General features: G+C 53.4%; 1 protein-coding gene across 1 annotated transcript; it reads right to left on the bottom strand.

Annotated features, from left to right (window-relative positions):
* Positions 1-7,469: 7,469 nt before the first annotated feature.
* MLF2 (myeloid leukemia factor 2) lies at positions 7,470-12,076 on the bottom strand. Its single transcript, XM_024129325.3, has 9 exons — positions 11,894-12,076; positions 11,236-11,313; positions 10,857-10,983; positions 10,565-10,600; positions 9,894-9,947; positions 9,374-9,502; positions 9,050-9,209; positions 8,256-8,468; positions 7,470-8,010 (listed from the first exon to the last, which is right to left on the bottom strand). Exons 2-8 carry the CDS (start codon positions 11,283-11,285, stop codon positions 8,281-8,283), a joined length of 744 nt encoding a protein of 247 aa, XP_023985093.1. The 5' UTR covers positions 11,286-11,313; positions 11,894-12,076; the 3' UTR covers positions 7,470-8,010; positions 8,256-8,280.
* Between the last annotated feature and the right edge of the window lie 1,619 nt (positions 12,077-13,695).

Genomic DNA, 13,695 nt, shown 5'->3' with positions numbered 1-13,695 from the left:
CCGGTCCGGGAAGATCCCACGTGCCGCGGAGCGGCTGGGCCCGTGAGCCGTGGCCGCTGAGCCCGCGCGTCCGGAGCCTGCGCTCCGCAGCGGGAGAGGCCACACCGGTGAGAGGCCCGCGTAGTACCGCAAAAAAAAAAAAAAAAAAAAAAAAAGTTGATTCTTTGAAGTGATCAATAAAATTGATAAACCTCTAGCCAGAGTGACCAAAAAGAAAAGAAAGAGAGAGAGAGAGAAAGAGAAAGAAAAGAGAGAATAAAAGGAGATACCACTGCACACCCCACAGACATTAAAATGTGAGTAAGGGAAAACTACAAATAATTCTACACACAAATTCAACAACTTAGATGAAATGGACCAAATCTCAAAGTTACAAGCTACCAAAACACAACCAAGAAGAGAGATGTAAATATAAATGTACAACTATAAAACTTTCAGAAGACAGCAGAAGAAAATCTTAGTTACCAGGAGTTAGGCAAAGTGTTCTTAGATATGACACCAAAAATATGATTTGTAAGAAAAAAAGGTGGTAAGTTGGACTTCATCAAAATTCAGAACTTTTGCTTTGAAAAAGACCACACCAAGAGGAGGAAAAGATAAACTACAGAATGCAGAAGATATTTGCATATCCCTATCTAACAGACGACTTCTAACTGGAATATACAAAGAACCCTTAAAACTCAACCGTAAGAAAATAACCCAATTTTGAAAAAAATGACTGAAGGACTTAGACACTTCATCAGAGAGGCTATAATGATGACAAATAAGCACATGAAAAGATGTTCAACATCATTAATCATCAGGGAAATACAAATTAAAACCATGGTGAGATGTCTATAAATATCTCACTGTGAATAAAAGAATACCCACACACCTAATATAAAAACTGACAATACCAACTGCTCTCAAGGATCTAAAGCAACTGGAACTCTCTTACATTTCTGGTGGGAATGCAAAATGATGCAGCCACTCTGGGAAACAGTTTGGCATTTTCTCACAAAGTTAAATATGTACTTAGCCATGTGACCTAGCAATCCCAAGCCATTTCGCTCCTAAAGAAATTAAAACATGTTCACACACGTGTACATGATTGTTTAAGGCACTCCTGTTCATAATTGCCAAAAACTGGAAACAACTGGAATGTTCTTTGACAGATGAATGGGTAAACTATAAACACACAGTAAAATAGTACTTGTCAATAGAAAGGAGTGAACTATTAATACACACAACAACGTGTGTGCATCTAAAAGGCATTATGCTGAGCGTAAGAGCCACTCTCAAAAGGTTACATACCACAGGCAATACCTTTATTGCTGGTTTGGTTCCAGAGCAAGTCACATGAATTTTTTGGCTTTCCCAGTGCATACAAAAGTAATGTTTACACTATGCTCTAGTCTATTATATGTGCACTGGCATTATGTCTAAAAAAAATGTACATACCTTAATTTAAAAATACTTCAGGGGGCTTCCCTGGTGGCGCAGTGGTTGAGAATCCGCCTGCCGATGCAGGGGACAGGGGTTCGATTCCTGCTCCGGGAAGATCCCACGTGCTTCGGAGCAACTAAGCCTGTGCACCACAAGTACCGAGCCCGCACTCTAGAGCCCGCGAGCCGCAACTACTGAGGCCGCGTGCTGCAACTACTGAAGCCCGCACGCCTAGAGCCCGTGCTCCGCAACGAAGGGTAGCCCCTGCTTGCCGCAACTAGAGAAAAGCCTGCGCGCAGCAATGAAGACCCAGCACAGCCATAAATAAATAAATAAATAAACAAAACAATGAAATCTTAAGAAAAAAATACTTCATTGCTAGAAAATGCTAACCGTCGTCTGAGCCTTCAGCAACTCATAATATTTTTGCAATAGCAACATCAAAGATCACTGATCACCATCACAAATGTAATAATAATGAGGAAGTTTGAAATATTGCCAAACTTACCAAAATGTGACACAGAGACAGGAAATGAGCAAATTCTGTTGGAAAAATGGTACCGACAGACTTGCTCGATGCTGGGTTTCCACAAATGTTCAATTTGTAAAAAACGCAGTATCTGTGAAGTACAATAAAGCAAAGCACAATAAAACAAGGTATGCCTGTATATGATTTCATTATGTGACATTCTGGAAATGGCACAACTATAGCAACGGTGAACAAATCGGTGGTCTCCAAGGGTTAGGCCCGGAGGGAGGGGTGGCCGCAAAGGAGCAGCAGGAGGGGCTTGGGGGCGATGGAACTGTTGTGACCCTGATTGTGGGGGTGCTTACAGAGACCTGCATGTGTTCAAACTCAAAGAACACACACACAGAAATTTTATTGTATGTTAAAAAAATATTGAAAAAAACGGACATGCTGGACTACTGGCATCCATCGTTTTAAACACTATGCTATTACTTGGGTAAATGTTAATATAAATTTGAAATTTTAAAAAATCATCAAGTGGGGGGACTTCCCTGGTGGTCCAGTGGGTAGGACTCCACGCTCCCAATGCAGGGGGCCCAGGTTCAGTCCCTGGTCAGGGAACTAGATCCTGCATGCAGCAACTAAGACCCAGTGCAGCCAAAATAAACCAACAAATAAATAAATATTTTTAAAAAAATCATCAAAGGGGACTTCCCTGGAGGTCCAGTGGATAAGACTCCACACTTCCAATGCAGGGGGCACAGGTTGGATCCCTGGTCAGGGAACTAAGATCCTGCGTGCCACGAGGCCAAAAAACAAATCATCCAGGAACTTTCTATTTAAAGGACCCCCATGGTGAATCATGCTGTACAGCATATTAGTATCATTTGTGTCAGTCTGGACTTTGAGTCCTGGCTCTTGAGTGCTGTTAGGTAGCGGTATGATGTTCAACAAGTCACCTGTCACTTAAGCAATAAAATAAGAGCAGGTTTGGATGGCATCTGTAATCGTTGCTAAGCTGCACAGGAATTCTCTCCAACCTCGAGATTCTGCTTTTGTGGGTCTGGGGTGGAAATTCTGATCTGCTGCCACTTTGGGGAACGTCCAGAGAAGGCGATCTCAGAGGTCTATTTCAACTCTAACTTTGTTATTTATATCATATACTGGGTTTGCTTGAATTAAGTTCTATCTGTATTGAGAATCAGCTTCGGTCCTTCTGTGCCACATTCCCTGTGAATTGGGAATCCCCCCGACCCCCAGTTTAGGCTATCTTTAACTAAGTTCACCAGTAGGGGGGGATGGCGCACTGTGGGGCATGCGGGATCTTAGTTCCCCGACCAGGGATCCAACCTGTGCCCACCGTGTGGAAGCGCGGTCTTAACCACTGGACCGCCAGGGAAGTCCCTCACCAGTGGTTTTCTAAGAATCTAGCTTTGGGCTTCCCTGGCGGCGCAGTGGTTGAGAGTCCGCCTGCCGAGGCAGGGGACGCGGGTTCGTGCCCCGGTCCGGGAAGATCCCACGTGCCGCGGAGCGGCTGGGCCCGTGAGCCAGGGCCGCTGGGCCTGCGCGTCCGGAGCCTGTGCTCCGCAACGGGAGAGGCCACGACGGTGAGAGGCCCAAGCACTGAAGAAAAAAAAAGAATCTAGCTTCGTTTACTTTCATCAGACCATTTCACACCTCAGTGTCACCTTGACCTTTCCCAGGGTATTTCTGCTCCTTCTTTTAGAGGCTCGGTCCCACCTCTTCGGCCCGTTCTCATGCCGGCTTCTCTCCCATCTTCCAGCTTCATGTGTCCAAATGTCCTGGCCGCAGACCCTCAGACACTTAGTTGGTCTCCCGGCTGGAGGACACTAACATCTTGGGGACAATTGTTCAGAACCTGCAAGTCATCCAGGTGGCAGGTGACGGGGGAGATGAAGAGGATGGGATGGATGCTGGGAGAAACCAGGGCAGCACCCTATTCCCATCCTCAAGAGCAGTCTCCAGGGAAGAAGAATCACAAAAGGCAGAGAAAGCTCAAGCAACCCTGACTGCTGACCCAGCTCATCTCAGGGATGGTCCCCTTCCCATAAGGGGAAGGACTCCCTGCTTCTCCCTGTCTCCCTGGAGATACTGTTCAAGGCCAGACACTGAGGCTGGGAAGGCTCAGAGCCCGTCAGCACTCTGCAGAGAGGGGCTTCAGGCCCACCTTCTTACCACAGCTCTGCCAGCCTCTGCATCCCAGGCCCCTCAGGTACCCTTCCCTTAAGCCACGCCAGCTCCCTGCCCCCCGCAGGCTCTCCCTGGGGATGGAGGCTAGTTGGGAGGCTCCTTCGGGGAGCAGCTACACCAGGTCTCTCCCTGTGCCCCGCCTCCGTGCTCGTTTCTTACCTCTTGGTGCCTCCTGTGCCTAGCCGTCTCCATCTCTCCCTCCTAGTGCCGCCTCATCTGGCTCCCACTTCTCCTGTCTGAAGAACCCACTGATGCCTAAGAGGGAGAGAGGTGAAGGGTACCTTTTTCTTACCCGACCCACTGCGGTGGCCTGGGAGAAGGAATCCTTGACCCTTGATGCTCCCTCAGCGTGGGAATGACCCATTCCTAAAACTCAGGGCATCGAGGCAGGACAGGCCTGTGGAGTTAAATGGACTTGGAATATGGGGGCTGGGAGACCAGACCCTGGGTTCTTCTTGTGGATCAGCTCCTGGTTCTCTGGGTAACCTGTTTATAGGACTTGGGCACTGGGCAGAGGAAGGGGGCATTGGGTAAAGGGTGTTACTAGGACTCGAGGCCCTGTTACCTCGGGAGGGGAAAACTCCCAAACTGCAAGCAGGACCGGGTCAGCACAGCCCCAAACATTTCTACATGTTGGTCTGTGAAACATGAAAGGGTGAAAGATAATAGTCGATAGCTGGGAGAACGGAGGCTGATGCAAAGCCAGTAAGGCCATTTCGAGGCTGTGTCTGAAGGTATCTCAGGGGTCCTGAGGATGGAACCGGGCATGAGGGCCACCCTAGAGCACTGAAGGTGCAGGACGGAGGCAGGGTAATGTGGGCGAAATCAGACATCCATCCTGTGCACTGTGTCAAATGCTCCCTCTGTACTAACTCACCTAATTCTCGTAACTCTGAAGTATGAATCCATGTCCCCACTGCCACCAGATCCTAGAAAAAGGCCCATTTTACAAAGCAGGAAACCGACGTTGAGAGATTAAGACTCTTCGTCAGGGTCAGAGGTAAGCGGCGGGGCCCGGGCTTGCTTGTACCAGTCTGTAGTCGTAATTTCACTCCTCTAATTCACAGCCTGCCACCAAGTATCAGCCTCTCCCAACCTGTAATCCTCTGGGGTGGGAGAAATAGTCCAAGTGAGTGTGGCCATGTGCCCTGGACACCTGTCAGGCGGAGGACTGGGCAGGAGGGGGGCTGTGGATAGGCACTGTGAATGAGGCGGGCCATCCCGGCGGCGGACCTGGAAGTAAAGTGTCAGCATTCTTCCTGAGACTCCTTTCCTGTGTCTGCTCCCTGGCTCTCACCCCACATGGTAGACAGGTCAGGAAAGGGCCAGGGGGCTGGTTCTAGAGCGTCTCACTCAACTTTGCTAACACCCAATGCCCCACCACGTACCCTTGCTGAAAAATGCTGTCACAGGCCCTACAAATACGTGCTGGGTTGCAGGGTGGTCCTCACCCAAGAGCAGGGAGCAGGGGTGAAAACTGATTGGTTTCTGTGTCTGGAGCCAGGACCCAAATGGGAAAGCCTGTGAAGCATTGGATGACTCACCTGGATTGAAACCAGGGCAGCCCCTGTCCTGCTCCAGCCCCTACACGGGCACTGTGACTGGAACCCAGGTTGAGAGGTTGGGCTTGAGCTGTCGTGAGAAGGGATCCCCACAGCTGAGGTCCAGGGAAGGGAGGGACCTGCCCAAGGACACGTGGCTGGGCTGGTGGCAGAGCTGAGCTGAGGGGCCGCCTCCTCAGGGACTGACCACAGCTCCTGCCACTCCCAGAGGGAGGAGCCATGTGCAATCTGGACAGCGCACAGGTTACACTGGAAGCCGAGGGCTGTGGATGCTTTGAGCTCCATCATCCACAGGTCAGGACCCGGGCGGAGAGGAATTCCCTCTGCCTGTTTGACTTCTGGGATTCCGGGAGTCTTTTAGCCACTGGGTTGGTTCCGTTGACCCTGGTGGTGCATCGTTAGTGGCCTGTTTACGCAGTACCTGCCCTGGATAGGACGTCAGTGCCTGCTTGCCAAGCTCACCTTTGTCTCTGCTTGTTGAGCGACTGGACAAATCCTCTCCTTTTTTTTTTTTTAAATTTAAATTTATCTTTAATTCATTGCAGCGTAACATGAGTTAGAGCTGCTCTAATACATGAATTCTTCAATCTGGTCTAAAGGCAAATCAAACAGTCCCTTTTTCAGAAGAGTAGCTTCTGACTTGATCAACATAACATATAACCATCTTTAATATTCAGAGTTGCTACAGATTGATACTTAGCCCTCAGGCTGCGCCATGGAGCCAGACCTCTGACCTTATACAGAAGTCAAAATGGTAAGGCATACAACGACATAAATATATAAATACAAACAGATAGATGGATACACACATTGACATATATGTGTATATATATGTGTGTATATATGTATATATATAAAATTCAAAAATAAACATTTGTGTGATGTCATAGTTTACAAAGACTGTTAATATATATCCCTTGGAAACTCTGGCTCATGTGATTTTTTTCAAATGTCCCAGAAATAAACTCTATAGATACTCAGACCCACATCCATCAAGGACGTGGAGAAAATCCCCTTCCCTGAGAAGACCTGGGGCCTCGAGCGGGCTGTTTTTGCCTTTGATTTACCAGCTGACAAGGACAGAAGATGTTTACAAAGCAGAAACCGCCCTCGGACTCTCACAAGCACTTGCCATCGCTGAAGAGTCCCCGGGAGGAACAGAGCGACCCGTGTGCTGAGCCGGGCCGAGCAGCAAGGAGCGTCTCGAGAAACTTGAGTGCCTCGTGCCCGTCCAGTGCCGCTCAGGTTCCAGGCTAGTTTTCTTCCCTGGGCTCAAGTTCTCAACAGCTGGGGCTGGAGGGCTTGAAGAACGCTGCTGACCCGGGGTCCTCCCCTCTGAAGACCTGAGTGGGGTTGTCTGGGCGACTTCCTGCTCAGCATCCCAAGGGTTCCCGCCCACAGCCCAGGCCAGAAAGAAGCCCACGGACAAGGGGCAGAAAGCTCCTCAGGCACCTAAAGGCATGCCCCGTAACCCCCCTGACGAGTGAAGGTACAGTGAAAGCGAGGGAGCTGGCAGGACAGCCACCGCTGGTCTCACCCCCGGCCCAGCCTGGCCGCATCCACTGCGGCTTCCCACCCACCAGAGCTCTGGCAGCCCCGCTGCGGTACCACTGAGGTGCTGGGCTTGAACTTGAGTTAAGAAGGCCACGCACGGAGATGGAGGGAAGGGAAGGTGACTAGGAGACAGGAGGCTTGAAATTGAACAGGGAAAAGGGCAAAAGTGAAGCCAGACACCGTACTGTAGATCAACGACATTTCAGTAAAATAAGTTAAAAAAAAAAAGTAATGCCAGAATCCTACTTGGTCTTTTCTCCATTCTCCTTTATTCCATAAACACCTAGTTACAAGCTGCACAAATCAAAAAATAAAGGCAGAGAAGGATGTGGGGCAGATTTTTATGATGCGTAGCGGCTGGGAAGGGAGACTGGGCTGGGAACCGGTTCTTCCCTCCACTCACAGCCCTGGACCAGGGCTATGGCCCCTGCAGCGGGGAATCTGGGGAGGAGGTGGGCAAAGATCCAGGGTCGCTGAGGCCCCTAAACCCAGAGCCCACCCCAAAAGCCCCTTCGATGCATGGCAGGGGTAGAACGGAGAAGGGAAGGAGTTTCAGAGATGGGGCAGCAAAGTGAAAAATCAAGTTAGTGGATACAGAAGAAGTGGAATTATCATGGTAAGGAGATTAAAGAAGGAAAACGTAGGTAAAGGGGCAGTGAAAGGTTCTCGCTGAGACCCCCAGGGAGAGGTGGGGGCCAGCTGGCCTGTTAATTTAATATTAAATTGGGAGTGGGAGTGGAAGAGGACAAGTTACTTCAGGGGATGATTTCTCAGCCTCTCAGCCCGTACCTGGAGGGGGAAAAGAGATGAGCACAAGTCAAAAGGAAGACAAAATATAAAAGCCAGGGCTGGTATCTAATCCCTTATTCCGGTGAGGACGCTCTTTCCGCTCTTTCCGTACCAACTAAAACTTCGACTGTCAAGGGCGGTGTTTGCTGGACACGTGGGCTGCTCCTGCCTCAGGCCTGAGAGGGCCGCACCGCCCGCTCCCCACCCGCGCCCGTGCCTGAGCCCTCAGCCCCCTCAGGACTTACCCGAGAGGCCGAGGGCCCGGGGCCCTCACCAGTCATAGCGGCGGGACTGTCGGGAGGGGGAGTCCTCAGGTCCCTGGATGGCCAGGCGGGGCGGCCCCTCAGCCCTCCGCCCCCCACCGCCGGAAGCCTCGTGCCTCCGAAATTCCAGGGGGCGCTGCTGCCGGTATCGGGAAGTTTCCCTGCGCCACTCATCATCAAAGGCGGCGGCCTCACCTGGGGAGGACACGGAGACCGCACGGGACCCCTGTGTACCGCCGGGCTTCCCGGGGCAGACGCGGGCCCCGAGCCACAGGCTCTACGACCAAAACCCAGGGCCAAGGCTGAAAGGCTGTTGCGGGGGAGGGGGGGGGGTTGGTGCTGGGGAAGGGAAGCGAGTTATTTAGCAATTTTGAATTCAACATGGCTCCTGGAAGCATGGGGGCAGTCAGGAATGGGATAATTACTTAGTTACTTAGTGCAGTCCCACGCACACTGTAAGCATTTAATAAATATTTGTTGACTTCAAACAAATAAGTAAGAAGAACTAAAAAAAACGGATCCAGATGGAGACGGGTAGATTACTATCAGTGTCTGACTTAGGTGACAAAGTTTGCCCTCCGCGGGGCACTCACTTAGCCCTAAGCTGACGAAAAGGCTCCGAGTTAAGTTAAGGACATAGGGCTCATCCATAACCTTGCCCAAGAAATATCTACGGAGCTAGGGAGAGAAAGCTGCTATCTCCTAGCCCACGGGACCGGGGCGAGGGGCTGCCGGCCAGGAAGCTGGCCGGCTGAGGAGCGGGAAGGAAGGCTCACTCTCATCCAGGTTGATATAGTCCTGCCGCTCCTCCTGGTCCCCCGTGCGGTGGTTTCGGGAGCGCTGGAGGATGTGAGCCCGGTCTCGGATGTGATGCCCAATGGACATCTGCTCCAGCCCACTGTCCGAGTCCCGTACAGTCCTCCGAGTCTCCCGGATCTGAGGGGAGGCAGAGCATGGCACACTCAGCGGCTCCTTCCAAAGGCCGGCTACACCAGCCCAGAAAGGCCGCCCGGGACCCAATCCTGAAAAAAGCAGCCAGGATTTCTGTGGGGGCCATCCGATCGTGCCTCCTCTGGGATAGGAGGAGCCCTCCAACTCACCCCGCCTGGGGCCGAGCGCATCTCTGCTGTCTCTTGGTAGACCTTGGGCGCGCCGGCGCCCGTATTGGAGTAGGAGATGACAGTGGAGGAGGAAAAGGTCTGGCAATTACCTCCAGCTGTCATGTGCTCCTGAGGAGGGAAGGGAACAGCAGGGCTGTGTGGGAAGGGGTTCGCCTCCAGAGAAGGGATCCCTCCCTTCAGCCGCCTGTGCCTGCCCATATCTTTCTCACAAAACGTGAGAACCAGGAAAACATCAGGACTCATCGTTACCCCACAAATTCCTCTGAGTCCAACAATACGCCAGAAGGACCTGAAGAGATGAGGCCTTAACTGCACACTTCATAAGGTGCACTGCTGCTTCCCACTCAGGAACCCGCACTCTCCGGGTCCAGTGGCCTATCCAGCTTGCACGCTCCCCAAGTACGCCCTTCCCCACTCCCGCCTCTGGGGACTCAAGGTGTCGCCAGCCATTGCTGGGAACAGGGCCAGGGAAGGGGACGGGATGGGGCAAGAGTCTCACCATGTTCCCAATCATGTCGTTCATCATCCCAAACATGTCCATGAAGCCGCCCGACTGGAGCAAAGAGATGGAAAACAGAGTCAGGAAGCAGGGCCACGATCAGAGGTGGGTGCGCTCAGGCTCCCACGAGCTACACAGCTACACGTTCCCTCTCTCCCTTTCCTTCACATCTAGCAGCTGCTCTTCTCATTCCTCGTGAACAGGACCAGCACAGGCGTGCTCCTCTCCACGCTTCTCTTCCTGTATGCCGCTGCCCTCCTCCTCCTCAGTCTCTATGGCTGCTCTGATCCCACGTTCCTTCTCCTGGCTGCCCTATTTCCTCCTACCTTTAGGAAGCAAGCCAATGTCACTGGACTCTAACCTGAAACTGTAGAAAAATCTTCTACAAGCCATCTCTAGTTGGCCCTTCAACAGCACCTCCTTCCTCAAAAGAACAATTATATCAGGCAATTGTACCTTCCTAATGGGCACGGCTCCTAGAAGTGCAGGAGCCAGGAAGCTAGCATCGTGAACTCACAGGACTCAGCACACAGCAGGCCCAGAGCTCTGTGAACACTACATGAGGATTCCAGGGTTACCCATAAGGCTACCCAGAGAGGCACATTTGGAAATAATACCTAAGGGTACAGAGCACGTCTGAGATGGAAGGACGCAAGCAGATGAGGACTCACCATTCCCAGCATCCCGAAGGGGGAGACAGCCCCAGCCTACAGGAAGACGTAAGGAACAGAAATTAGGGACCACATCCTATCTCATTACCATCCCAAACCAAGCCCATGGCCTCTGTTGCTTTTCCATCCTCCTCTCAAAAGGGGATCACAAAGCCTGTTTTCCCAGACCCCTTTCCCCACTCCTAGAAGGCATTCCACTTGCTAAGTTGGCCATTGTGCAAGAAAAATCAAGCACTTTACTGACCACGCTCCAACCTTTTTTCGGGTCTCAGGTCTGTTGCAGCACCATTACCTGCATCCTGCGGCTGGCAGGCCTGGTCCCTGGCATGTTGCCATCTGTGATGCTGAGGAAGGGGCTGTATCCAAAGCCGCCCGACAACATCCGGTTCATGTGCTGACGGTGAATGGCAAAGGGGTCCCTGTGCAGGGAGTACACGGTGCGGGTGGCAGAAGGGCCAGCAGTCAGTACCTCCCACCCGCCCCTCCCCCGAAGAAAAGAACCATAGGGAAACAGTGGCACAGATTTCCCCTCGAAGTCTGAGCTGGGGCTGAGTGGCCACCAAGCTGTGATCAGTGCCCGCGACGGGAGCCCAGATGTCTGGCTCAACTAGTCAGAGACCTGAGGTGGAGCGGATGCGTGCTCTAGAGCAGGAGGGGGAGGGGATACTCACATCAGGAACATGGGGTCCTCAGGCTCCACGTCCCTCATGAAGCGGAACATCCTGATTTTAGCTCCAGGGGGCTCCACACTGTGAAGATGTGGAGGCTCAAATGTTGGAGGCGGCCAGGCTTTTCGCGCACCCGCTCAGGGCAGGGACTCTCAGAGCATGGTCCCTTTCCAAATACTGGAACTGGCCCCCCAAACTCCAGGGAGACCCTTCTGCAGGTGTTCAACATCACCCTCTAGGGAAAGCAGAGCTCTTCAAACCTCTCCCCGAAGGAGGACCATGGAAAATTTTTCCAAGCCTGTTTTCTGCCTCCCCCACTCAGAGCCATCCTCTTCCCAAAGCCCTGGCCAGAAGCATACTCCCCTTCCCCCGACGCCACCTTTCCGCAGGCGAATCCCAGGTGCCGGCCCTCCGCCCGCATTAATGACCCCCACCCCGCCCCCTCCTCACACTCGGCCGCGGCCAGGCCTCCCCCGGGCGGGCCTCACCGTCCCCTCCGCGCCTGGCGGCGGCACCCCCCACAAGCACTGCCTCCCTGCCGGGCGAGCAGGACAGGCAGGCCTGACCCGCTCCCCTCCCCGCAACCCAGGCTCCTGGGGACCCTGCAGCCCCACGGGCCGCTCCCACCCCGGACCGGCTGCCCGCTCCGCTCGAGCCTCACCGGTCCCCGATCCGGACTCAGCGGCCCATCCGGCCGGTCTCGCCTCTCGGTGCGCGGCAGGATCGGGGCTTGCGGCCCGGGACGCGGGATTGGTCCGGGCGTGAGCTCCTCGGCCTCCCGCACCGCCTCCTCGCACAGCTGCCACCTCTGTGCCCCCCCTCGGCCCACTGAGCCCGAGCCCCGGCCAGGCCCGGGCGGAAGTGACGTCACGACGGGACAGCCCACCCCCTTAGGCCTGCGGAGCTCCGCCCATAGGCGGGTTTGCGGCGCGCGCGCGCGCGCGCGCGCGCGCGAGCCTGGCTCCCGGGCCGCGGAGCTGGGAGTCGCGGAGTCTTCCGGGACCAGGGGAGGGGAGGCCTCATTAGTAACCTGGATTTCGGTCCTGTGGACAGGAGGAGGCTCCTTGTAAGGGTGTGGGGGAGGAGCAGAGGAGTCCATCGCCGCGAGGGGAGGAAGACGGAAGAGGACGCGGGCAGATTCCCATGGGGGAGGGCGGGCTCCTCACGGGCCCCACGAGGTGGGGCGGATCCCTGGGGGAGCAATAAGCAGATTTCTACCTGGGAAGCTTTCATCCCAAGAGGGAGGAAGGGCTGCAGTTCTACGGGGGAGGCGCTAGGGCCAGTCCCCTCGAGAGGAGGTGCGTTCCAGGCAGGGGCGGGGCCCTCGGAGTGACGTAGGAGAGGAGGTGACAGTTCTGCCCAGGTCTTCCTCTGGCTTCGAGAACTCGGGCTGGGGCAAAGAGAATCCAGGTTGGGGACCGGCCGCCAGATGGCGCTCTTTGGCCAGGCTAGAACTGCAGCCCCTTGGGAACTGGCGTTGGCGAGGCTCTCGGACCCCCCCTTCAGTTACCCTGCTGTGGAGGGTCACACTGGGGAGAGGCCCTACTTCTGAAACCTTTTCGTTTAATGCCAATCCCCGCTTTCTCTTCTCTAACTCCTGTATCCTCTGGAGCTCCCAGTCCGCACTGATCTTTTCTTGCCTCGAGTCAAGTAGGTAGGTGGGTCAAGGGTCTAACGTTTGGGAGAAGAAAGGGGTGGAGCGCTCCATTAACCAAGCTCACCCAGGGGCAGAGTTGCAGACAGGCCCAGGAGACCTGACTCGAAGGCCAAAGACTGACACTTTGACATACTAAATGTCTTGCATAAAATCTGGCCCAACTGGAGAGAAGGGCCCTCCCCCTGGGTGTCAGGGGATTTGGACTGTCCGGGGTGGACTTTAGACCGGACCCCTCCAGACTCCAGCTCTCCTAGTTCTTTACACTGGCCGCTAGCCACGTTAGCGGCCCTGACGTCTGTGGGCCTGACAGTGAGAGAGACTTGTTCCCATCCCCAGCACTTCCCTGGGGAAGGAGGTGAAGGGGGTCCCTGGTGACTCAGGAGAAGGTGGTGGGAGTGGGGCTTCTCAGGTTTCTTTGGACTTGATCATTATTAAAGAGGAAAAACACAATAGTGGAGACAGAGGGGAACAGAGAGAAATTAGAAGCTGGCAGACTGGCAAAGCTAAAGCCAAAGACAGAAAAAAAAGAAAATGTATTTTCCATTGATATTTCTGGGGAAGAGACTTAGTAAAACCTTTTATCTTCCAGATGCTCTATCTCTAAACATGCCATCATGCAAGTGCCCCTTTTCCTCTCGCTCCCAAACAAAAGCATTTTGACATGTGATCAAGAGTTGTCCCAGGAGAGTTCTGCAGCTCAGACTTAAGGAAGAGTGGGCCTTACCTTCCAGCCTCTCCCTCCTCATTTCATGTCCAGCCTTCCACAGAGATGCAAAGGAGATGCAGCTTAGCTTCTAGCCTCCTCC

Source organism: Physeter macrocephalus, chromosome 6 (genome assembly GCF_002837175.3).
Source record: "Physeter macrocephalus isolate SW-GA chromosome 6, ASM283717v5, whole genome shotgun sequence".
Taxonomy (NCBI): domain Eukaryota; kingdom Metazoa; phylum Chordata; class Mammalia; order Artiodactyla; family Physeteridae; genus Physeter; species Physeter macrocephalus.
This window is presented reverse-complemented; position numbering and strand designations above follow the sequence as displayed.

Coding starts and splice junctions, on each gene's coding strand:
- MLF2 (XM_024129325.3), bottom strand. CDS start 11,285: ATGTTCCGCTTCATGAGGGACGTGGAGCCTGAGGACCCCATGTTCCTG. Junction 10,984..11,235: donor GAGGACCCCATGTTCCTGAT/GTGAGTATCCCC, acceptor CTCCCTGCACAG/GGACCCCTTTGCCATTCACC. Junction 9,210..9,373: donor TGCGCTCGGCCCCAGGCGGG/GTGAGTTGGAGG, acceptor GCCTCCCCTCAG/ATCCGGGAGACTCGGAGGAC.